General features: G+C 52.9%; 1 protein-coding gene across 6 annotated transcripts; it reads left to right on the top strand.

Moving 5' to 3' along the window:
* The first annotated feature begins 209 nt into the window (after positions 1-209).
* On the top strand, positions 210-23231 carry DBN1 (drebrin 1). 6 transcript variants are annotated; one of them, XM_078150289.1, is made up of 16 exons: positions 210-452; positions 8881-8936; positions 9353-9465; positions 12851-12925; positions 13031-13177; positions 13288-13365; positions 13748-13899; positions 14201-14264; positions 15206-15265; positions 15476-15593; positions 17364-17501; positions 18014-18160; positions 18876-18977; positions 19808-20436; positions 21194-21296; positions 22128-23231. In XM_078150289.1, exons 1-16 carry the CDS (start codon positions 367-369, stop codon positions 22196-22198), a joined length of 2139 nt encoding a protein of 712 aa, XP_078006415.1. In that variant the 5' UTR covers positions 210-366; the 3' UTR covers positions 22199-23231. The 6 variants fall into 6 exon arrangements, with proteins under 6 accessions (XP_078006415.1, XP_078006414.1, XP_020854469.1 ...); XM_078150288.1 differs by having other exon boundaries at positions 17361-17501; XM_078150291.1 differs by lacking the exon at positions 210-452 and adding an exon at positions 8207-8545 and having other exon boundaries at positions 17361-17501.
* The last annotated feature ends 173 nt before the right edge of the window (positions 23232-23404 follow it).

Below are 23404 nucleotides of genomic sequence, written 5' to 3'. Positions count from 1 at the left end.
GGGTGAGGGGGTAGGGGGCGTGACTAGTCCTTCTCCCTCCCACCGGGTCCCGCTCTGTAGAGCCTGGCGCTAGGACCGAGCGGAATAGGGGCCGGGCGGAGCATCGCGCCCCCCACCCTCCTGCCTCTCCTTCCCCCTCCCCCTCCCCTCCCTGCCCAGCTTTCTCTCCCTCCCCTCCCTCCCCTCCCTCCCTCTCTCCCCTCCCCTCCCCTCCCTTCCCCTCCCCTCCCCCGGCTGGGTTGTGCTGGGCTGTGCTGCGCTGCAGTGTCTCTCTCCGAGGCAGCGGCAGAAGCAGCGGCCCGATCCCTCGCCGCTTTCTCGGCTCCGGCCCGGCTCCTCTGCAGCCCCCGGCCTGCCGGCTGCACCATGGCCAGTGTCAGCTTCAGCGGCCACCGCCTGGCGCTGCTGGCGGCGTACCAGGAGGTGATCCAGGAGGACTGCCCTGCCGACTGGTGAGCGGCGGCTCGGCCTGGGCCCCCGGGGCCCCCAGCCTCGGACCCTTTGTCCCTTGCCCGCCTGGGCTCGGGGAAGGGGGCTGCCTCTTTGTGTTCCCGTCCAGTGTGTGTGTGTGGAGTTGGGTGGGCGCCAGAGCCTGGGCTGGGCGGGGGCTTCGGAGGATCCCCAGGAGGGCCCCGGAAAATGGTGCATTGGGCAGAACTAGCCCGAGCCCTAGCGGGGAGGGGGCCGCCTTTGTGTGATCCGGCTGGGGAGGGAGGGGGGTTCCTCCGGAGGGATGCTCCGGGTGGGGCCGCGCCAGGCCCGGTGGGGCGGGGCCAGGAGCTCAGAGTTGGGGGGTGTAAATGGGGGGCTTATTGGTCGGAGTTGAGCCCTAGGTGGGGGGAGGGCTAGGAAAGCTTGGTTGGAGGACTGGAGATTAGATCCAGATGTGCATCCCCGAAGGCTCTAAAGAGCTCCTGGGGACCCTCTCCCTTGGTGGCTCCCGGGCCCTGTGTCCCCTCCCGTCGACTAGCTCCGGGCAGGTGTGTGTGTGCGCGCTCCTGGGCCAGCCAAGGGCACCTTCCAGTCCAGTCGGTTGGGGTTGGGTGGATGGTAACTCAGGCCTGGGCTCCGAGATACTACTGCCCGGCTGAATGAGGGCCCTGGCCCGGCCCGGCCCTAGCCGGCTGCACAAAGGAAGGAGGGAAAGAGGGAGGGAGGAGGAGGAGGAGGAGAAGGAGGGCGCGGTGGGGAGGAGGAGGGATCGAGGGGATGTATCAGGAGGGGAGGGGGAGGGGAAGGGCTGGGGTTGCTATCTGGAGATTAGGTGCTGGGGAACCCTTTTCGAGAGCCCCGCCCCCCCGGGGGGTGCCTCTCCACGCACGCCGGCCCTTTTTTTCTTGGAGAATTTGGTCGGGGGAGTCCAGCTTGGGGCAGCAATATTAGAGGCATGGATCTAGCCCCAGGAGTGTCCCTAGGGCTTTAAGAGCTGGGAGAGAATCCTTGAAGGATATTCACTGATACCACCTCATCACCCCCATCCCCATCCCAGCCAGGAGATTCCATTTCAACGCCCAGAACATGAGCCCCTCCCCACCTTCTCTGCTTTATTCCATCTCATTCTCCTATGCTCCCATGCCTTTCTCTCTCTCTCCTCAGATCCTCCTTTCTCTTTCCCCAATTCCTGTGGATCTTAGGAGGCCTTGTGTGACCGGACCTAGGGATGAAGGGGAGGGGCAAAGAGGGCTTGGATCTCTGAAGCTGGAGGAGTGAACCCCAATAAGCTTGCCCTGAGTCTTGGTGGTGGGATGGTTCAATTTCCTATTCTCTCTAAAAGGGGACCAGTTCTCTGTACTGGTGCTGGGGTTAATATGGTGATAGCCAGGGAGCCCGGGAGGATGGGTGTGAAGAAACTAGAAAACCAGAACTGTGGGATGGGTTATAGAAGAATCCTGGGTACAGGCAGCAGCCCCACACTAGCCTAGATATGTTACTGTGTTTTGTACATACTGAGTACTTAATACATGTTTGCTGAATTGGATAGAGGACAAACCAGCCTCCAGCCAGTGCAATTCCTGAGATTGGGAGGGGGTGGGGGCCCCTAGGTACAGAATTCCCCACCAGGCTCCCGTGGGCTTAGTCCCCCTCTGGAAGTCCACATCCAGGTCCCTGGACCTGGAAATAAGAGATAGTAGGCCAGAGTATCTAAATCCCAGCCCCATGTGTATGCCCTTTGTCCTGGGCAAGAGAGAAAGGCACAATAGCTGTAACTACTGGGAGCCTGGGTCTTAAGGGCTCTCATTAAAATCTTTGAGTTAGTCTTGAGTCTGGGGGAATCAAGTTAGCTCTGAATATGGAGGATGAACCCTTACTGAGCTGGTACTGAGTTTGAAGGATGAACCCTAGTGCACTAGCCGTGATTCTTAGAGTAGGGACAGTAAGTTAATTCTGAGCCCTGTAAGGCGACCAAGCTAGCTGTGAGTCCAGAGGAGGAATTGTTTCAGGGGTGTGTGTGTGTGTGTGAGAGAGAGAGATCACTGTTAACTCTGAGTCATAGATGGGGGGAAAGCTAGCCTTGACCCTAGGGTGACCCCCATGAACTAGCCCTGTTTCTGGGTGGGCAATGAGTTAGCTTTGAGTCTGGATGGTTAGCTCAGGGGGCTAGCAATGAGTATATGGGGGCCATGAGGTAGCGCTGACTGTGGAAGGGACCCCAATGAGTTAACTTTGTCTGTGTGGAGGGGAGGGGCTGGTTCTGAACTAGCTGGCTGGTTCTGGGGGAGGTGGTTACAAATCAGGGGGATTTGTGGAGAGGGGTGGGGCAAGAGGCCTTGAGGGGCTGGGCGGGCCCCTCAAAATGGCTCCAGCAGCTGGAGTTCCAGCCCCAGCTGTTGGTCTCAAGACAGCCCCAGGGAGAGGCTGCTGCCACCTGCTGCGGTCTGGCTGAAGGTTCAGTCCCTGCCCTGCACCCTGTAGCTGAGGAGAGACTCTTAAGGCTTCGAATCATCCTTCTTCCCTTGGTTTTCTGGGTTATGGGTGGGGTGGGCACAAATCTGGGTATCACTTCATGGGAGTAGCCTTTTTTTAAGTGCCCTGAAGCTCCCAGGGGGTGGGGGCAGTTCTGACCCAACTCCTATGTATATAGCTATTACCTAAGATGCCCTCCTCCCATGAGGTCTTCCTATGGTGTTACTCCCCCTCCCCCAGTTTGGTCCCTTTCCACTACCTGGGGGGAATGTCCTGTCCCACTCCCACCCCCACCTCCAAAGACAAAGTATTCTTTCTCTAAAAGATAAGACCTAGACTTCACCTTCTGACAGTAAGACTGGGGGAGAATTCAGGGCTTGAGTCGGGGGTCTGGCTATGGGTAGAATGAGGCTGATGGGAAGTTTAGGCCTGGGGGATTTGGAGGGAGGGGGGGATCATGTACATACTGGTTCCTGCCACACCAGCATTGCACCACTGGCCTGAGGCCAGGGCCGGAGGGAAATTGGAGTTACTAAAATTAGCTGCCCAGGGACCAGTTGGTAGGAGACAGCTTCTCCTTGCCCTGACCTAAGTGCAGGGGCTGGGGCTATTGATGATGGAGGGCACAAGCTGGACAAGCTGGGGGAGTGTGGGTCAGTCACTTGTCTTACCCCAGCCTCCCTTGGGTAGGGACTAGGGATAACTCTCAGAAGAGCTGAGCGGACAATAGCAGAGGCTGGTAGGGTGAGCCAGGCCAAGTCAGGATGACAAGGCTGGAGCCCTCATTGGAGTCTGCCCAGAACCACTATGTGTTGGGCTATTTAGGGTCTTAAAGAAGCAGGACACATTGGTGGGGAATGGATCATACCTCAGGATGCAAAGTAGAAAGGGAGCTTAATGATCACTTAGTCAAGTCTTCTTATTGACAGATATGGAAACTAAGGCTGGGAGAGGAGAAATAACTAGCTTAATGAAGGTTTCATAGGTCTCAATGGGATAGCCAGGATCAGAACCTTGCTAATGCAATCTTAAATGTAGTTCTTGGTCTGTTCCCCATCCCTTCCTGTGTCCCACCCCCACCCCTGGTGCCCCCCACATCCCCAACCTAGCTGTGCCTGAACATGGGATGAGTCCATGACTGGAAGGAAGATGAAGGATTTAAGCAGGGGCTCTCCTGGCCATGATTTGAGACCTTTGTGCTGCAGACTCTGGCCTGTTTACCTTCATTCTTCTTGACCCCTGGGCCCATCCCTGCCTACACTTATCCTTTGGAGAAAATGCTCCCTGGCACGTAGTAGGCATGTAATCAATGCTTATTGATTGACTGCTCTTCCACTCCAGGAGAAACACTTCCTGCTTCACAAACTGAGTAAGATGCTCTGCTACAACTAGCTTTCCCCCTTGGGCTCCCTTTAGTGATAGGGGGCCCCACACCCAGAGTCTTGGCACTTAGACCACCACAAAGCATCCTTGGAACTCAGTATTTGGGGGTATAGTCATAGCCCAGGCCCCACCCACAGCCTCTTGATCATTAGAGGCACTGGCTTCCCAGGCACTGGGCCTTCCGCCTCCATGGGCAGCCTACAGAGCCCAGTCCATGCGGCCAGATCAAGTTATTCATCAACTGCCTGTGCATCACAACCCATATGGATTAGGAGGGGGGCTGAGGGGAGATTCACTTGACTTCAGGATGGTAAGACTGAGGGAGATATAGTGGAGAGAGACCTATAATAGGAATCAAAAAACCTGGGTTCAAAGGCCAGCTCTGGGTGACTTTGGGAAAGTAATTTCCCCTCTCTGGACCTTAGTTTCTTTAGGTGGGATATCAAGGTTCTTTTCAGAGCCTATGAAACCTGGAAGCTTGTTTCTCAGGCTGTGAGTGAGTTAGGGAGGGGACCCAGAGTCCTTGGGAGGGGTTTTAAGGAGGGATAGTCTGGTCTTGGGTAGACCTGTGGATAGTGTATTGGGCAGTCCTGGAGTCCTTACTTCTTGCTCCAGCTTTAGTTTTGAGTAGAGGGTAAGGTAGAGAGGGAGTACAATGGAGCTCTTGACTCTGTCTCCCCTAGGGGTACAGAATACCAACTTTGATGGGCCCAGAATGCAAAGATGAGGGAAGCTGCAGAGGCCGGGTGGCACTTAGTTATATCATTTTCCCCAGGGCTGATTGGAGGGAAGGTAGCACCAAACCCCAATCCCATTCCAGGCAGAAAGCTTTCAGTCCTGGGGAGGCTAACATGGCCCTGGGTTACTTCAAAGAGGCCAGGGCAGTGAAAGAACTGGTTTTGAGGGCTTGGCTTTTTCTGAGACCAGCAGAGCTGATCCTAGAGCAGGCCAGAGATCTGGAGATGCCCTGCTTTCTACCCTGTTGCTGCCTGGGCAGCCTGGAATGGGAGCTAGGGAACAAAGTGGACCAAAAGGGCAAGTGAAGTTCCCAGATGACTCAGCTGGGTCAGGGTTCAGTGCTGATCTAACAGCCCCTCTGATGAGATCATAGGATCATGGACTTCAAGTAGGAAGGGAATTTAGAAGTCATCCAGCCCAATCCTCTTATTTTACAGATGAGGAAACTGAGGCTCAGAGAAGTTAAATGATTTGCCCAAAGTCACCCAGATAGTAATTGGTGGAGAAAGGATTTGAACTTAGAACCTCTGACTCCAATTCAGTGCCTAAGGGACCCCAGTGGGTTTTTTTGAAGGTACTGTGAAGGAAAGTCCTTTTGTAAAATATTTCAGGAGCCTGGAATTTAAATACCAACCCAATTCTGCCCCCTGGCAAAGCATTGGGAATTCTGTCCCTGCTGCTGCCTCACTTTGTGTCCTTATACAAGTCAGTTCCCCATTGTGGATCTTAATTTTCTCCTCTGGAAAGTAAGAAGGTGGAGGCGTGTGGAGAGGACCTTTGCCAGTTCTAAGATTCTGTTTTCAGGATGGAGGACTAAGGAGTGGGTGTCTAGGATGGCTTTCAAAGGGGCCCGGCTGGGGCTGGAAGGGAGCAGCAGCTGTCTGAGGCCCCCTTCCTCCGGCCTGGGCCACAGGTGGGCTTTCAAAGAGACACAACAGCTGCAGCTGATCTGGTAGCTGCCAGGAGCTCCCTAGCCCCACACAATTGCTTTCTTGAGGGTCTGGGGGTGGGGCAGGCCTACCCAGGAGGGACGAAGCCCTTGGGACCCTGATGTCACAGGAAATGAGCTTTGTAAAGGAAGGGAGGGAGGGAAGGGTTAGGTTTGTCAATCGCTGGTCTCCCCAAACTCCTTATCTAGCTCTAATGGAACTTTCTGATCTACTCTTTGCCTCCATCCTCTCAGCAGCCCTGGGGGCTCACAGATCCGGGCCATCTGGGGAATAACAATTTTGATCAGATATTTAGAACTGGAAGAGACTTTAGAGATTATCTAATTGAATTATTTTACAGCTAAATCCCTCCTCTAACCCAGGGCAAATGACTTGGTCAAGGTCACACTGGGAGTAAAAGGCAGAGCCAGGATTAAAACTTCAAGGCCTCTTCCCACTATACCATAGTAAAGACAACACCTTAAGGTTTACAAAGAGCTTGTTTGATACTCAGAAGTAGATTGTGTAGGTATTATTTCCATTTTACAGACAAGGACAATGAGGCTCAGAGAAACTAGTAATATTAACTCACATCTCTGTAGTGGCTTAAAAGTGCTTTCCTGTGAGGCAGATGGTGCAGGGATTATTCCCATTTGATTAGTGAAGTAACCAACCTCTCTCAGTGGGAGAATAAGAGTCAAGGTGGTGAGCTGCTGGATTGGTGTGATTGCACCTCTGGCTTCCCTAGACTCTTCTAAGTATGGGAAAGAGTTGGCGATTGTTTCCTAGCAACTTTTCCTTGTCCTAGGTCTCTCACTTGCCTATGGCTAGCTCCTGGGGGTGTGAGGGTATTAAGGCTGGGTGGACCTGGAGGCTTTCTGAGTGGCTGCTTTAGTTGAAAGGTACTAGCTAAGCCTTGAGGCCAGGGGGAACTGGCCCGAAGAGGAAAATGTGGTGACTCATTATCAGTCTGAGTAAAAGCCCAGGGGTGGGGGTGGGGGCTGGACTGTGGAAATCCCAGAAGCTTGCTTTTTCACCACTCCCTCTTGGTAGACTAGGGAGGGATCCTTAGTATCTCTCCTGCCTCAGCTTCTTCATTTGCAAAATAAAATCATAGAATATTAATCTTGGAAGCCAACACTCTGATCTTATGCAAAAAGAAATTGAGTTCCAGAGAGGAAGGAAATGACTTGTCCAAGATCACACACACAAAGTGAATGGCAGACCCAAAACTAAAGCCCCAAACTCCTGACTGTCCAGTCCAGGATCTGAAAAGGTTGGAGAGATGAGAACTGTGTCAAACAGGCCAAAGCGGATAATAAACCAGTGAGGCTGTAACATCTAGGATGGGACTATAAGTTTGCTGGTTATAAAGAGACCAAGAAGCTGGAAAGGTTGGGGTGAGGGTCAGGTTTGCAGAGAAAGTTTGTAGGGTAGGAGATGGAGAGAAGAGGAATTCTCCACCTGGAAAGCAGAAGTGGACAAGTGGACCAGACAGGCTCCTTTTTGCCCCAATGTAGAGGGTGGGTAGATAGGAAAGTGTGGGATCTTGGTTTAGTTCTACAGCTCCCCCTAAGTAAGGCTCACGGCAGAAAGGGAAGAGGCGCCTTTTGGGAGGAAGGCATGAGTCTTCAGTCTGAGTATAGATAGAAAGGTCCAGGTTAGGGATAATGAATAGAGAGGGGGGTGGGGGGGAAGAGGGGGCAGAAGGCAGGATGGGAGTACTGTTCTCTACTGGGAGTCGGAGAAGGGTACAGCTGAGGAGGGAGCTTGGGAGGAAGGCTGAGTCTAGGAGGGAATAGGGCCCAGCTGACACTCCGGGAGAAAGGCTAATTTGGAAAGTGGGTCTTGGGACTGGAAGAGGACTATGGGGTGGGAAGAGGAAGGACACTTCTATTCCATCCCTTTGGGCCAAGGCAGAAGGAAGGGTTCTTTGGGATCCCTGGGTAAGGGTCTGCCCACTTCTGCCAGGTCCTTTGTGTGTGAGCTTCAGCTCAGCCTGGGCTGAGGAGTTGGGCCCGAGCCCGACGGCTGGGGGTTTGCCATATGGGGGAAGGGGGGAAGTGCATTTCCACCTCTTTACCCAACCCTCCCCCCCCCGGTGGGGGTGGGGCGCGCACGCGGGGGCGCGGGTACCACCTCACGGGCCAGGTACGTTCCGAGCCAGCCAGCCAATGGGGACGAGGGGAACTGTATCCAAGGAACGGTATCCAAGGAACCGTCTCCATGGAAGCGCCGTCGCACACCCCAACGGCTCATTGACTAGGGCACCTATCTTCAAATCCCAACCATTATGACCCAACCTGGCCTGGTCTGTTAAGGCCTGGCCGTTGGGCTCGAAACTTCAGCACCCACCCCTCAGGCCTTGATGCCTCCACTCCAGCCCGGCAAGCTGCTCCCTCCGGGCTGGACCCGGGATCAAGGGCCAGAGAAGCGTTTTCTAGCGGAGGCAAGGGTCAGCCGACCCAGACGGGGAAAGAAGAGGAGTGGAAGGGAGGGGAGTGGGAGCAGTCGGAGGCCAGCGCTTCCTGCCTCCCCCGCTCCTTCCCTCCCTCCTTCCGAGGAAATGGCCCTGGCTGCGGGTTACTATGGTAACGCCCAGTGCATTGGCCCCACCGCGCCTTCCCCCCCTCCCAGCCCCTTTCTCTGCCTCCCCCCGCACATCCTGCTGGCTCATTCTCAGAGACTACTCTGGTCCCCATACGAGCTCTGCTGAGACCCCGCCCCAAGGAGATTCCCAACTGTCTTGGGCTAGGCTCCGTGCTTGCCAGAGCTTTCCCATTAGCCCCCCTCCTCCTTGGAGGCGCTGCCTCCTCCTCTCCATTTTCTCCTAGGCCTGGAGAACAGGGGTGGGAGTGGAGAGGAGGAGCGATCCAGCCTGCAGAGTCATTGAGCCTTTCCTCCTCTCCCCCTCCCCTCTCCCCAGGGCTCTTTACACATATGAGGACGATTCAGATGACCTCAAGTTAGCAGCGTCAGGAGGTAAGAATTCTCACCATTCCTCATTCCAGTCTTCTCCACACACCACCTCCCCCCTTTCAGCTTTCTCTTGTCAGTTTTGTTCTCCTTCCCCTTGATTCTGGATTTTTTCTTGGTTTTCCCCCAGGGAAGTAATAATCTTGAGCTGGGGCCTCCTAAAGCAAGCAGAGGGGTTGAAGAGAGTTGGGAGTAGGAGTAGGAGCCAAAGTAATCTGATGATTTATGATAGACTCAAGGAGGATAGTGGGTCAGATGGGACCCAGGAATCCAGTGAGCTGAAAGAGCACATACTGTTTTCCTGGGCTGTTTTTCTCAGCACCCAAGGCTCCTCTTTCAGGGAAGAGTTGGGAATTTGGGGACCCACTCATTTGCAAATGGTCAACCTGACCTACCACCCCTGTGTCCTCTGCTTGCCTCAGGGGGTGGCCTACAGGAGCTCTCGGGCCATTTTGAGAACCAGAAGGTGATGTACGGCTTTTGCAGTGTCAAGGACTCCCAGGCTGCACTCCCCAAATATGTTCTCATCAACTGGGTATGTGTTTTGGGCCAAGGGTCTGGGATAAGTGGGAAGACACTTACTGGGTTTAGTCCTGGCTCTGAATTCTGCCCCTACTACTTGTGTGTCTTCGGCTAGTCACGTCACCAGTCTGGGTCTTTGTTATCATCTGGAAAATGAAGTTGGATGGACTAGGTCATGGGATTTAGGATTTAGAGCTGGAAAGGTCTCTGTAGATAATCTAGTCAAAACCTATGTATTCCTAGTCTCCTGGGTTAGGAAAGGGATGAGACCAGACCAGGAAATTTTTCTACGGTAGCTGAGAAAATATCAATTTATACAAATAAATAACCCATGAAAAACCCAGCACCCCAAGCTCTGGGCTTACTTTGACCATAGTCAACCTTGAGAACAGCTCCCCACCCTTTAGTTCAAATTACCCCACCACCACCACCCAGTTTGTTTTGTGAAATCTCAGGATATAGGTCAAATACAGTTCGTGTCTAGATCTCCATAGCTGTGTGTAAAAGACATTCCAGTTCTTACACAAGCACTCAAGACAACAATACACTTCAGATACAAAATAGTCTTTATAGCATGCCTTAGAAAATATAGAAAACATATAGAGGACTCACAGTAGCCCCTAAACAATTAATACAGTTTTCCTCACCTCCCCCCCCCCAGGGCTCTAAGTCACCTGTTAGTAGTTTAGATTCTCCTGATAACATATGAACTTGGTACTCCTAAATTTCTTTCCCATTGGACCTGTACTGTCTGAATAATTCACACAGTGATGGCAGAGGTCAAAATCTAGGTATTTTGCTCCTCTGTATCATGGTGTTGCTTCCTTGTTGATGTATACAATCCCATTTCCCCCAAGAGACTAGTAGCACCCATTAATTCCCCCTTCTTTCAATAGAAGTTGAAACTTTGGGATCTCTAAGAGTCTGGTGCTTCTCAGGAACACCCTTTCTTCTTTCAGAAACCTGGGTCACCCTGAGCACTCAAAGTTTGGATTGCTGGGAGACAACCTCCGAGGCTTGAGCTGTCCAGAAACTCCCCCTGAAAGGGTGGATTGCAGAGCTTGGGGTCTAGGTACCTTCTTCTTAGGCCCCGTCTCAGGTTTAAAACATATAACAGTTAGCAGCTTTGGAGAATGGCAGGGACCCCATAAAGCATTTAGCCCTTCATAGAAATCATGAGATCATAAATCTAGACCTGGGAGGAACCCCAAAGCCCACTTATTCCTGGGGCTCTGACCCCTGAAAGCAAAAAAAGGACAAAAAGGGCCAAGTCTTCAGTGAAGGCTCCCTTTTCTAGCTCTAGCACAGAGGGTTGGATCCAACCGGGAAAAAGTCTGTGAGGCAGTCAGCTCTTCCCCAATGGATGAGACACAAAGTCCCACACAAAGATTTACCAGCCCTTAAGCTCAGCAAGTTGATCTGGGTTGACCAACCAGATACCTGGACAAAGGCATAAATAGAATGCTTATCAGATTCACTGATAGCACAAAGCCAGGATGATTAGCTGGATAGTTAAATGTCAAGCAGGATAGAAAAATATGGCTAATACAATGGATGATAAGAGTCCAGATCCAAAAAGATCTCAAGCAGCCAGGCTCAGCTGAATCGATGAAATTTCATAGGGATAAAGGTAAAGTCAACGAATCTCAGATTTGGATGGGCTCCCACATACAATCTAGTCCAAAGTACACGTCACTGGTGGCCTAAAATCCCAAACTCTGGGCTTGCATGAACTGGATTCCAATTGAAGGGAAGGAGGAGGGAGAGGGCTTCTCAGTCAGTCACTTGGTCAGTTTTGTTGTTCAGTCTTTTTTAGTCATGTCTGACGGTGACTCCATTTGGGGTTTTCTTGGCAAAGGTACTGGGATGGCTTGCCATTTCCTTCTCCAGCTCATTTTATAGATGAGGAAATTGAGGCAGTTGGGTTTAAGTGACTTGCCCAGAGTCACACAGCTAGTAAATGTCTGAGGCCAGATTTGAACTCAGGAAGAGTTTCTGTCCTGATAGTAGTTTGTCCAAAAAGAGATCTGAGGGTTTTAGTGGATCACAAGTTCAATATCAGTCCACAGTGCAGCAATGCATTGAAAGAATATGTATGATGTTCAGAAGGTCTGGTCAGAACACATCTGTTATTGCATTTTGGGTATCACATTTTTGGAGAGCATCCAGAAGACGGTGACCTATATGGTGTGGGGATTGCAAATCATGCCATAATATGGGGATGTTGAACTTGGAGAGGAAGAGTCTTCAAAAGAGCTGGCTTCAAGTATTTGGAGGTGGGGGGAGACTATCCCTTCCTCCATGAAGCAGCTTAGGTTAGTTTTAAAATACTGGATTTGGAGTCAGAGGGCCTAGCTTCAAATCCTGGGGCTGTGTGACCTCGAGTAAGTCACTAAGCCTCTGGAGGGCTCAGTTTTCTAATCTGTAAAATGGGGAGTTGGACCAGTTGGCCTTTAGGTTATCCTCCATCTCTAAGTCTATGAGCCTTTGTTCTTTCCCTGGGCCAGGGCCAGCAAGGATTAGACTTTTCTGCTTATCCCCAAAGGGCAGAACCAAGAGTCATAGAAGGAAGTTGAAGAGACCGATTTTAGTTCAATAGAAAAATTTCCTAACAATTGTTGTTGTTCAGTCATGTCCAACTCTGTGGCCCTACTTGGGGTTTTCTTGGCAAAGATACTGGAGTGGTTTGCCATTTCCTTCTCTAGTTCATTTTATAGGTGAAGAAATAGAGGCAAACAGGGTTAAGTGACTTGCCTAGGGTTACACAGCTAGTAAGTGTCTTGAGGCTGGATTTGAACCCAGATTTTCCTGACTACAGGCCAGGTACTCTATCCACTGTGCCACCTAGCCACCCATTTCTGACAATTAGTGTTGTCCCAAAGTAGCATGGATTGCCTGGGGAGGTCTTCAAGAGAAGGCTGGATAACCACTTACTGGACACCTTGTATGAGGATAGTATCAGTCAGGGAGACAGGTGGTGCCTTTCTTCTGTTGATTTTTTTCCTTTTTTACCTGTTCATATCTTCTTTGTACATTTTTGTTTGCTTATTTTCTGCCCCATTAGACTGTGAGTTCCTTGAGGGTAGGGATTGTCTTTTGCCTTTCTTTGAACCCCCACCATTTAGCATGGTGCCTGACAGATAGTAAGGCTCTTAGTAAATGCTTATTGACTCTTTACTAGATGGCCCTTTGCAGCTTTGAGATTTGGCATTTTTAGGATGTCTGGGGAATAGGGATTGGGGTGGAAATGAGGAGTTTGGACCCCAGGCTGAGTTTTGAGCTCACTGTTGCCTCTCCCATTGAGGGGCTGGAACAAAGCTGAGAGCCCTTCCAGAAGCCCACCTATTGCCTAAGTTTGGGGAGTTGCTCCTGAATTGTCCCCTGTTCTTCTCTAATAGGTTGGTGAGGATGTGCCAGATGCCCGCAAGTGTGCCTGTGCCAGCCATGTGGCCAAAGTGGCAGAATTCTTTCAGGTGTGGACTTGGGGATGAGATGTAGGGAAGGAAGGGAGTCTTGTACCTGCCTCAGCATCACCTGTGGGCCACGACCCCTCTGAAGTGAACCCGGTTTCTTCACAGGGTGTGGATGTGATTGTCAACGCCAGCAGCGTGGAGGACATAGATGCTGGTGCCATTGGACAGCGGCTTTCTAATGGCCTGGCTCGCCTGTCCAGCCCGGTGCTGCACCGACTGCGACTTAGGGAGGATGAGAACGCTGAGCCTGTGGTGAGCTGCCTTCTCCTGACCAGCCCCTCCCAGGCCCCTCCCAGCCTAGCTTAGGCTCTGCCCACAGTGTCCAGCTGCTTACCTATCTCCTCCTTCCCTTCCACCTCCAGGGTACCACTTACCAGAAGACAGACGCTGCTGTGGAAATGAAACGGCTTAATCGGGAGCAGTTTTGGGAGCAGGCCAAGGTAGGGGCCCTGAGATCCATTTGAAAGCCCCCTACTCCTGAGCAATGCCCAGTGACTTGTCCAGTTCCACCCTGGTCCCTTCCCCATTTCTTGTGTCTTTCCTTGGCAGAACCAGGAGCCCCCCAATCCTTTCCGCCATAGCCCTCTTCCTCTGCTTGAACCAGGGGTTTCCTGTCCCCTCCACTACCCCATTGTCCAGAAGCCCCCACCCTCCCAGCAGCTTGTACTGGAGCAATTGAGGAGGGTGGGTAGAGCAGCTCTCCACATAGGGAAGGGAGGGTGGTTTTAGGAGGAGGACCCTAACTGGGACAAGGGGGTCCTTGGGGGAGAGCTGTGTGACTGTGTGGCATCTAAAGGGTGTGTGCTGTGGTTGGGGCTGCAGAGAGAAGAGGAGCTGAGGAAGGAGGAGGAGAGGAAGAAGGCCCTGGATGAAAGGCTGAAGTTTGAGCAGGAGCGGATGGAGCAGGAGCGTCTAGAACAAGAGGAGAGGGAAAAGCGGTACCGGGAGAGGGAGCAGCAGATTGAGGAGCACAGGTGTGGCTCCTTTCCTTCCCTTCCCATCTCCATCACTGCCTGCCAGCCCCCACGGCCTCCCCTTCCCCCTATTCATTTGCCATCATTGAGACACTCCTTCCTCCCCAACCCCCACTCCAGTCTGGGGCCACCTATGTGCCCATGTCCTATTCTTCCAACAAACCCAGGGTATCTCTGGGGAAAAGCCTAGGCCCAGGTTGGATAAAGAACACTCCTTTTCCTAGGCATAAGGTCTCTGTGTTCCATTCCTGCACTTTCCCACTCCCTCCTCCCTCAGTCATTTGCCATGCTGTGCTTTCAGGAGAAAACAGCAGACTTTGGAAGCCGAGGAAGCCAAACAGAGATTGAAGGAACAGTCGATCTTTGTAAGTTCTGGAGGTGGAGTGGGTTCCCTAGGAGGCAGTGGGCTCCGTGTGTTGTCAGGGCCCAGCAGGGAGCAGAGAGGCAGCAGAGTTGGCCCTCACTGTCAGGGTCAAGGCAGAGGTATTTATTGGGCTTGCTTCTTTGCCTGGCCCTGTAGGGGCATGAAAGTATAATAACACCTCTTGTTTCTCTAAAGCTTTGAGCTGTACAAAGGCATTCCTTCTTGTGTACAAGTGAGCTTGGGAGTTTGTGGCTTGCAATGGGTGAGGAAACTGAGGCACAGAGAATGCAAGTGACTTACTTAGGGATGAGCTACTGAGGCAGAGCCAGGGTTTGAATGTGAGTCCTCTTCCTCCAAGGCCACTGGTCTTTTCACTAGACACAGCTTAGTTCCCCATTTGGAAAAATGAGACTCGCATAGGAAAAAATTGGTGTGCATAGTGATTGTAAGGGGAGAGAGAGAGAGAGAGAGGGAGAGAGAGAGAGGAAGAGAAGGGAATGATTACCAGCTCTTGAATGGGTCATGAAGGGGACTGACCTGATGGATGTGGTGCTTGAGGAAAATTGATCTCCCTCTCTCTCCCACCTCCCTTTGCCCTGTGTCTCTGCACACACTGGAGTCTGAGAGGCTGTTGTGTTAGGCCAAGCATGAAGTGATAAGAGTCTGGACCAGGCTGCTGACAGCGTGGAGTGGACAGGATGCTTTGGAGGGATAGGGACAACACTTGGCTGGCAGAGAATGGGGGGAGGCATCGGGAGATATTCCAGAAACATTAAGCCCCTGGGGGCTGGGAGGACAGTAGGGTCACTGATATAAAGGGAGAAGCTGTGGAAGGGCTGGTTTGGGGTCCCTGGAATAGGCTGAGGCTGCCCTGGCTAGACTGTTTGAGGGTGGGGCTCAGGGAAGACTGGAGGCCCCAGGACTTTGTACTTGGGTTGCCAGGGTGACCATCGTGAGGAAGAGGAAGAGGCGCAGATGAAGAAGTCGGAATCAGAAGTGGAGGTGAGGCGATCTTGTTCTGAGGTTGTGGTAGTAGGAGGGTCAGGGAAGCTCACCTGAGTCCATCTGAGCTCTAAATTCTATGGCACCCCTTGCCTCTGGAGAGTGGAGTCCACTCAGTGGGGGTGGGGCCAGAGGCCAGTGGATCCCTTGGCCTTGGGGAAGGCCTGGCATGGGATGTTGGTCCTGATTGGGCTTCCCTTGGGGCTCCAGGAGGCAGCCGCCATCATTGCCCAGCGACCTGACAACCCCCGGGAATTCTTCAAGCAGCAAGAGCGAGTGGCTTCAGCTAGCAGCTGTGAAATGCCCACCCCCTTCAACCACAGGCCAGGTATCCTCTCACTTGGTATTCTGGGCCCTCTGACCAAGGGTTCTGCTTAGCTCCTGGGATTGATGGGAGAAGCTCCTCTCACCCTAGCCCCTGGAAAGCTAATTCCCCCTGCCACCAGGGGATTGGGAAGGGGGAATCCCGTAGTGGAATGTTCCTTAATCTGGGCACCCGGGGCCCCCTCCATGGGGAGGAGGCACCAGTCACTGGGGGAGAAGGAGGGACACGCATATGGCCAACCCATCAGGAGCCCCTAACCTGAAACAAAACAGGGGTCAAAAAGGTGCTGTCCCTCCTAGGGGCTCAAAGGGAACAGACTCGTGGTAAAGGACTAGGAGAGCTCTTCCTCTGACAACAGCCAAGAAGAGGTGTTCAGGGCTGCCCCAACCCCAACCAGGCCCATCCCTAAGCTAAGAGAAAGGACAAAGTGGGGTGCATGTGGGAGGAGGGAGGTAGAGAGAAGAGTCCTTTCAGGTCTTGCCTAGGGCTCATACCCTCGGAACTTGGCCCAGTTGTTAGTGTTGCCCAGAGATTCATCATGGAGGAGCGCTGGGCTCGGCCCCGTGCTGAGGCACTGACCCCCAGGGCAGCTGGGACAAGGGTGGTGGGGAGGCCCTAGCTAGTGACATTAGGTTACACCCTTTGGCAGCCTTGTCCGAAGCAGGCAGCCTTGGGCTGCACACCTACCTTCATTCCCGGCTGCCCCCTGGCACCACCCTCAATGTTGCCTGCCTGGCAGGGCTTGGGAATGAGCTGGCCGTGGTGTGCTGTGGCTGTCTCTCCAGAGGCGCTGCCCTGTGGGACTGCTGGCTTTCCGCTTTCCTCGCAAGGTGGGCTTAGGCTCGCTGGGGGCCTGGCTACACTAGTCCAGGGACTTGCACCTTGAGCTTTGAGGCTGTGCCACATTGTCAGAGCCATTCCCTAATCCTCGAAGCAGTGTGACCACTGCCAAGGCATCTGCCCTGGCACCAAGGGGGCTCTGCTTCCTACCTGTGCTGCAGTTATCCCTGCTTACCCCAGCCTTCTGATGCCAGGGGCAGGGGTGGGGGAAAGGTTAGGCCCATTCACTCATCTTCCATATTGCCTACTGTTTGCCTAGCAATGGGCATAAAGGCATGTGTTTGGGAGTGGTGGGGGGAAATATCCTTATATAAACCTCTATCTTTCTGCCTGGAGTTCTAACCTCTGGAAGCTCCACTCAGTGGCCTGGCCTCATGGGCATCAGGTGGGCTGGGGTTCCCCGATCATGCTTGACCCATTGCTGGCTGAGGAATCCTGTGAGTCCTGGGGGTAGGATGTTGTACAGGTCTGCAAGTCCCCAGCCTGATACTAATTCCACCAGCCTAAGCTGTGTTGCATGCCAGTTATCCTGCTCACCCCAGCCTTGTGATGCTGAGCAAGTCACCTAACCTCTCTGTGCCTCAGTTTCCTCATCTGTCAAATGAGGGAGTTGGACTCAGTGGCCTCTAAGGTCCCTTCTGGCTCTAGATCTGAGATCCCTTGACTCTTCTGATGTCAGGGACAGGAGGTTGGAATTGCTCTGTGGCTCTAGTATCAGTATGACACTAAGCTTGCCTGGTAGTGTCAATATGACCTGGGCTGTCTGCCCAATGCAAGGGTTTGTTGGGCCCAAGTCTCCCCCCACCTCCAGGGACCAAACGTGGAATTCATCTGATGGTTCCTGGAAGGCTTGGGGGCAGGGGCCTCTTCAGGGGAAGACTGACTCTTCTCTTCTGCTCTCTTTCTGTCTCGTCTGTCTTTGTCTTTTAGCAGGTCGTCCATACTGTCCTTTCATAAAGGGACCGGACAGTGGGCCGTCTTCCTCTTCCTCCTCTTCCTCCTCCCCTCCTCGGACTCCCTTCCCCTATATCACCTGTCACCGCACCCCAAATCTTTCTTCTTCCTTCCCATGTAGGTAGCAGCTCCCACACCATGGTGGGGGGGTGAGGAGGGCCCTTCATCCCAGCGCCCCCTCTCCCACCTAGGCCTCCACCCCCCCTGCGCTCGATTTTCCCCAGGGCCACATCAGTGACTGCCTATGCTTATCCCCAGAACTGACTCCACTGCATGTCCCTCTCCAGGGGCAGGGATAGCTTCCACTGGCCCTGCAGGGCTGACACAGCATCGGGCACCACTGGTTAGGTGCTCAAAATAAAGGTTTGGGAGCAGCAGGGATCTGCTCGGCCGCCCTGGTACTGGAGAAGTGACAGACTTCCCTGCCCCAGCCCAGTTTCTTCCTGTCTCCAGGGAGGAGTCAGGAGGCCCCAGCTGGGGCAGGAGGCGAGAAGGCCCCCCCACCTGCTGCCCAGGGGGAGATGAGACGGAGTCGACCACCCAGGAGAGCCGCTCAGCCCAGCCCTGCCCCCGGCTCCCGGCTCCACTGGGACCCCTGCCTGACGAGCCTCCCTTGTTTTTCCTCACAGGCAGCCAGATGGACAGCCACAGGAGGGCTGCAGCGGCAGCTGCCCGGAGCCCCTCGGACTCCAGCTCCGCCTCCACACCTGTGGCAGACCAGATTGATCGGGCCCTGGATGAAGTGACATCCTCACAGCCACAGCCTCTCAGCAGAGGTGAGGGACTCAGGGTGGTTTGGGGATGAGTAGGAGGGTGTTCAGTGGCACCAGGCCTCCTCTTCCTCCCCCTCCCCCCCAGGCATACACACAAGCACATACACATGCGCATGCACACACACACACACACACACACACACACACACACACACACACACACACACACTGAAAACTACAAGGTGCTTGTCCAAGGCTAACTGGGCCCAAGTCATAAATGCTTAGTCCAATAGCTTAGAGGGAGGAGGCGCCTGATACCTGTGATGGTTAAGCCTGAGGCAGATGAAATAGTAGGTCTGGTCTGTCCTGCAGGCTGGAGGTGAAGACAAATTCTAGGCCACTGAGACTGAAATGGGAATCCTTTCTCTTCTCAGAACAATGTCCCAGGTGGAGAACCAACATAGCTGTGTAGACCTGGGCTTTACAGAACTCCGTGGATAGATCAATCTCCGGGAGTCTGTACACTTGGATGGGAAAAAAAAATTATATTTTTATTTTTACTCTAGATTTCTTTTGCAATCTTATACATTTTATCTTATGCATTTAAAAACATCATTCTGAGAAGTGGTCCATGCGTTTCACCAGATGGCCAGAGGGGTCCAGGACACAAACAAAGGGTAGATAGCCCTGCTGTAGAAGAACCTTAGAACATCAGCTCTGGGACAACTTGAAGGGACCTAAGCAATCACATATAGTGAAGTTACCTCATTTTACACAGGAAGAGACACACAGAGAGGGGAGAGAAAAAGAGAAGAGAAGAGAGAGAGAGAAGAGAGAGGAGACAGAGAAACAGAGAGAGAGAAAGAGCGCTTTGTCCAAGGTCAGATGTACGCCAATGGAGAAAGAGTCAGAATTGGCACCTAGGGGATCTCAAAGCCTAGACCAATGTTCTTCTTGCTATTATTCTCTGCCTCTTATCTTTGAGGAGCCAGGGTTCTCTTCAGTTTGAGAAAAATTGCTTTTCTCCTGCTACTAGGGCATAGGAGGTGGGCAGTATAATCCCCTCTTCCCCCCAAGTCCCTTTGTATCATAAATCTAGAACTGGAAAGTATCTCAGAGGTCACCTAGTCTAACTTCCTTTTTATTCATGGGGAAACTGAGGGCAGGGGAGGGTAAGTAACCTGTCCAAGGACACACAGGTCACGTCAGAAGGAGGATTCAAATCTTGGTTCTCTGACTTTGGAGCCAGGGCCAACCTCCTTCAGCCTCTGCTGGTCACTAGGGGAAGATCACTCCCCCTCCCCACCCCCAACCAATCTCCTTGTTAGGGTTATCTGGTCTCCTGAGATGGGACCCCTTCAAGTCAAGTCAAGCCAACAAATCTTTATTAGGTGCTTACTGTACGCCAGACGCTGTGCTAAGCTCTGGGGATATAAAGAGAAAGGAGAAAGCTGAGCAGCCCAGAGACTGGCTTAAAAGGTCACAAAGGCTGGCAGTAGCAAAATCAGGATTCAAGCCCAGACCTTTTGACTCCCGGTCCAGTGCCCCTTTTACTAACATTGCATGACATCTGGTTCCCAGGGGCTCCTGTGAATGAGCTGGATGGTTGGATGAGAGCTGCTGAGGCCAGGGCCCCTCCTTCCCCTCCCCCAGCATTCTTCTCGGAAGAATGACATTTACCTTTGACCTTTCTGACCTTTGCCGTCATAGAGCCCATTGCAGAGTCCTTGTTGGAGAAGGAGCCTCCAGGAGAGACAGCTGGGCCCCTGGAGGACTTGGTGTTTCTGGAGACCAAAGAAGAAGTGGGGGCTGCACATGCAGCAGCCCCAGTTGCTTCTGCTGAGAGCTCTGAGCTGATAGAGCTGGCTGAGCCTGCTGGCCCCCCTGAACCACCAGCTCAGGAGAGCCTCATCGACTTGTGGCAGAGTGATGGGATTGCCCCTCCCGAACCCACAGAATGGGAGCTGCAGGCTGATCTAAGGGCTCCAACTCCACCTCAGGAGGGGCCTGGGGCCATACTGGAAGAGTCTCAATTAGTAGCCCCCCCAGAGCCTCCTCCACTGGGGGAGGGGGCCCCAGAGCCCCCCATACTGCCTGCTGACAATAGCGCCAACCTCCTGAACTTCGATGAGCTGCCTGAGCCTCCAGCTACATTCTGTGACCCTGAGGAGGGTGACCGTGAAGCTCCTGATGTGGGCGGGATGGAGGGGTCCCACCCTGGCTCTGAACAAGATGTCCTGGTGTCTGAGACCCTGCCCATGGACTTGGAGGAGCTGGAGCCAGAGCAGGAAGCCCACTTGCTAACGAATGGAGAAACTACCCAGAAGGAGGGGACACAGGTGGGGGATCAGAGGGAGGCCTTCTGGAGCCTGATCTAGGGGAGAGGCAGGAGGAAGGGGTGTGAGCAGTTGGGGGTTTTTGTGTGGGAGTAGGCTCTGGCCTCTATCAGTTCCCTCTCAATGTCCCTCCCCTACTGGACCCATCTCATCTTCAGGTGCCACCCCCCATGTTAGTCACCATCCCTTTCTAGGGCCAGTCCAGCCCTTGATTTTCCTTCCTACTCCAGAACTCTATTCACAGAGCCTTTTCTTCCCCTCCCCACAAGATCAATGCCTCTGACCACTCCTTTTTTCTCTCAATCCTTTATCAACACCTCATCACCCCTCCTCCTCTTCTTTTCTTGCTTAGAGCCCCTCTCCCCCATCAGTCACCCTTCCCTCTCCGCTAGGCTGCATCAGCACCCTTCACTGACCCCTCCCCTGCTCAGGATCTAATTGCCTGGATTAATTATGAGGAAGTCCAAATTCTGACCAGAAATGGGGCCGGTTGGGGGCTCCCATACATCCTGCCTCAGTATTTGTCCTTTTGCCCAGGACCCCAAAGCAAGGGATCTGCATTTCCCTGGCAACCAGTGATGGCATCAAAGAGATTACCTGTCTCTGGTTGCTGGGGTAATGTGCTCAGTGCCTAATAGGGCCTTCCCTTCACATGTTCCTCCCTGCCCCACTCCTCCCCCTCAGCCTACATAAAACACCTTGGGAAAAGGTGAAACTGCTGGCCAGCTGAGCCTGATGACCTTGAGTTTTCTCAATGCAGGCCAGTGAGGGATATTTCAGCCAATCACAGGATGAGGAGTTTGCCCAATCAGAAGAGCTATCTGCTAAAGCCCCACCTCCTGTATTCTACAACAAACCCCCAGGTAAGGGATTGGGTGGGATGGAAGGCTGGCTGGGCAGGGATTCCTGTTGATGAATCCAGTTCCTGGGCTCTTAGAGGCCAGGCCTTTTGTCACGCTCAAGGTGTTTACCTGTATAAAGATCATAGGATTTAGAGTTGTGTTCCTCCCCCATTTTATATGTGAGGAAACTGAGGCTCAGGTACTGAGCATGTCCCAGTTGTTTATTTAAAAACAGGTCTAGGGGCAGCTAGGTGTTGCAATGGATAGAGCACTGGCCCTGTATTCAGGAGGACCTGAGTTCAAATCCGGCCTCAGACACATGACACTTACTAGCTGTGTGACCCTGGGCAAGTCACTTAGCCCCATTGCTTAGCCAAAAACAAAAAACAAAAAAAACCCCAACCATAGGTCTAAGGATAGTTTTGTGAGTGATCTCCATGGGTTCTCTTCCCCACCTCGCTTGTATGCTACCTTAGCAAGCACTGAGCCAGGTCCTGAGGGAAGACTTCTATAGTTGGGTGCCATGTCAAGAAGAGTGTGTATGGGGCTGGGGGAAGAAGGGAGCGCCATTGTTTAGAACATCAGAATTGACATTAGCAAGACAGCTGGATTTGAACCCAGAGGACCTGGGTTTGAATTTCAACTATGCCATTTATTATTACCTGTGTGACCTTGATCAAGTCCAGAATGTTCTTTTTCTAGACCTCACTTTCTTCCTCTGTAAAGTGAGGGATTTGGACTCAATCTCTATGATCCAGTGAAGGTCACAGCCAGGGTGGAGAGCTAGGGGACAAGGAGAGGGCCCAGGTAGCTCTTCTGCTTCTCCTGATTATGTCTTCACTCTCCCACCAGAGATTGACATTACCTGTTGGGATGCGGACCCTGTGCCTGAGGAAGAGGAGGCCTTTGGAGGCAGTGTCTAGCCCTTCCGGCTAGGTCTTCCCAGGCAGACACCATGTGAAGGCCGCCCACTTTCTGGGCTCCATGCCAGCTGGCCCGTCGCGCCTTCGTCCGCAGCATTTCCACCTGGTTGGTGGTGACTCTGGACTCCCGGCCCCTGTCCCGAAACGGGGCCACCTCCCCATTCCCCTGTCCTGCCATGGGGGGGCCCAGACTTTTATAGCTTTTCTCCCTTTTTTTTAAAAGTTGATAGGAAAAGTGTACAGTTGACTGGTTTTCCTCTCTGTTGGTAGTGAGATGCTGTTTCACACCCTCCCCCTCCATATCCCTTGGGATTGAGGAGGTAGATCTCTGTACCCCACTTCAGCTCTCTTGGCCTGTATCAGAGGCCCAGACCCCAGGCCTAGCCAGCCATCCCTGGGGTTGCTTTCAGACTCCAGGGAGAATGGTTCTTATACATATCCTTTTCTTAGTTTTTGTTTTGTTTTGTTTTGTTTCTTGAAAAAATATCACTCACTGCATTCTCTGTCCAGGGCTTGGATAATTTGCACGAATTTAAAAACATGGCAATAAATGGCTCTGTGGGCTCTGGTTCCATGGGACCCCTCCCTCCCCCTCCCCCCAGGAGTAACCCAGCTGGGGTCAGGCTAAGGTGGAGTCCTCAGGCCAACATGGGTTAGGGTGACAGTAAAGAGACTTCTATCCCTGTAATGGATCCTGAGTGAATGGGAGGCGGGGGGTCTCTACCATCTGCCATCCTCCCCTGGCCCTGGCCTTTCAGCCTTCTCTAATGTTGCCCTCCTGCTGGGCAGGTCCCGGGCTGGAGGCCTCTATATGGCTCACATGGTCCCCTTGGCTCAGCTGGGCCATGGGAGGGGCCTAGGTAGTAGGGTTGTAGGGGTACTCCCCCCTTCCCCCAGGAACCAGCCCCCTCTCCCAAACTGCCCTCCTCTTGTCGCTTGGTATCCTTTTTCACGTTTAGTAACTGTTTTTGGAAAGCACAAACTTCTGTAATGGCGTGTGCTCATGTCTGTTAATAAAGAAATCCAGATCCAGGCCCTGGCTCTGGACTTCCTAGGGGCTGGGAGGGCAATCCCAACATATCTTCCATCCTCCCACTCCCCCATTTCCCTAGACTCTGTCTTCATCCCCCAGCAGGTATAACTGGTTGAGGAAGCAGGGTGGGGCAGCCTCTACCAGGTAGGGACAAAAGTGGGAGCAAAAGGAGA

Source organism: Phascolarctos cinereus, unplaced genomic scaffold (genome assembly GCF_003287225.1).
Source record: "Phascolarctos cinereus isolate Bilbo 61053 unplaced genomic scaffold, phaCin_HiC Scaffold_2;HRSCAF=192, whole genome shotgun sequence".
Taxonomy (NCBI): domain Eukaryota; kingdom Metazoa; phylum Chordata; class Mammalia; order Diprotodontia; family Phascolarctidae; genus Phascolarctos; species Phascolarctos cinereus.
This window is presented reverse-complemented; position numbering and strand designations above follow the sequence as displayed.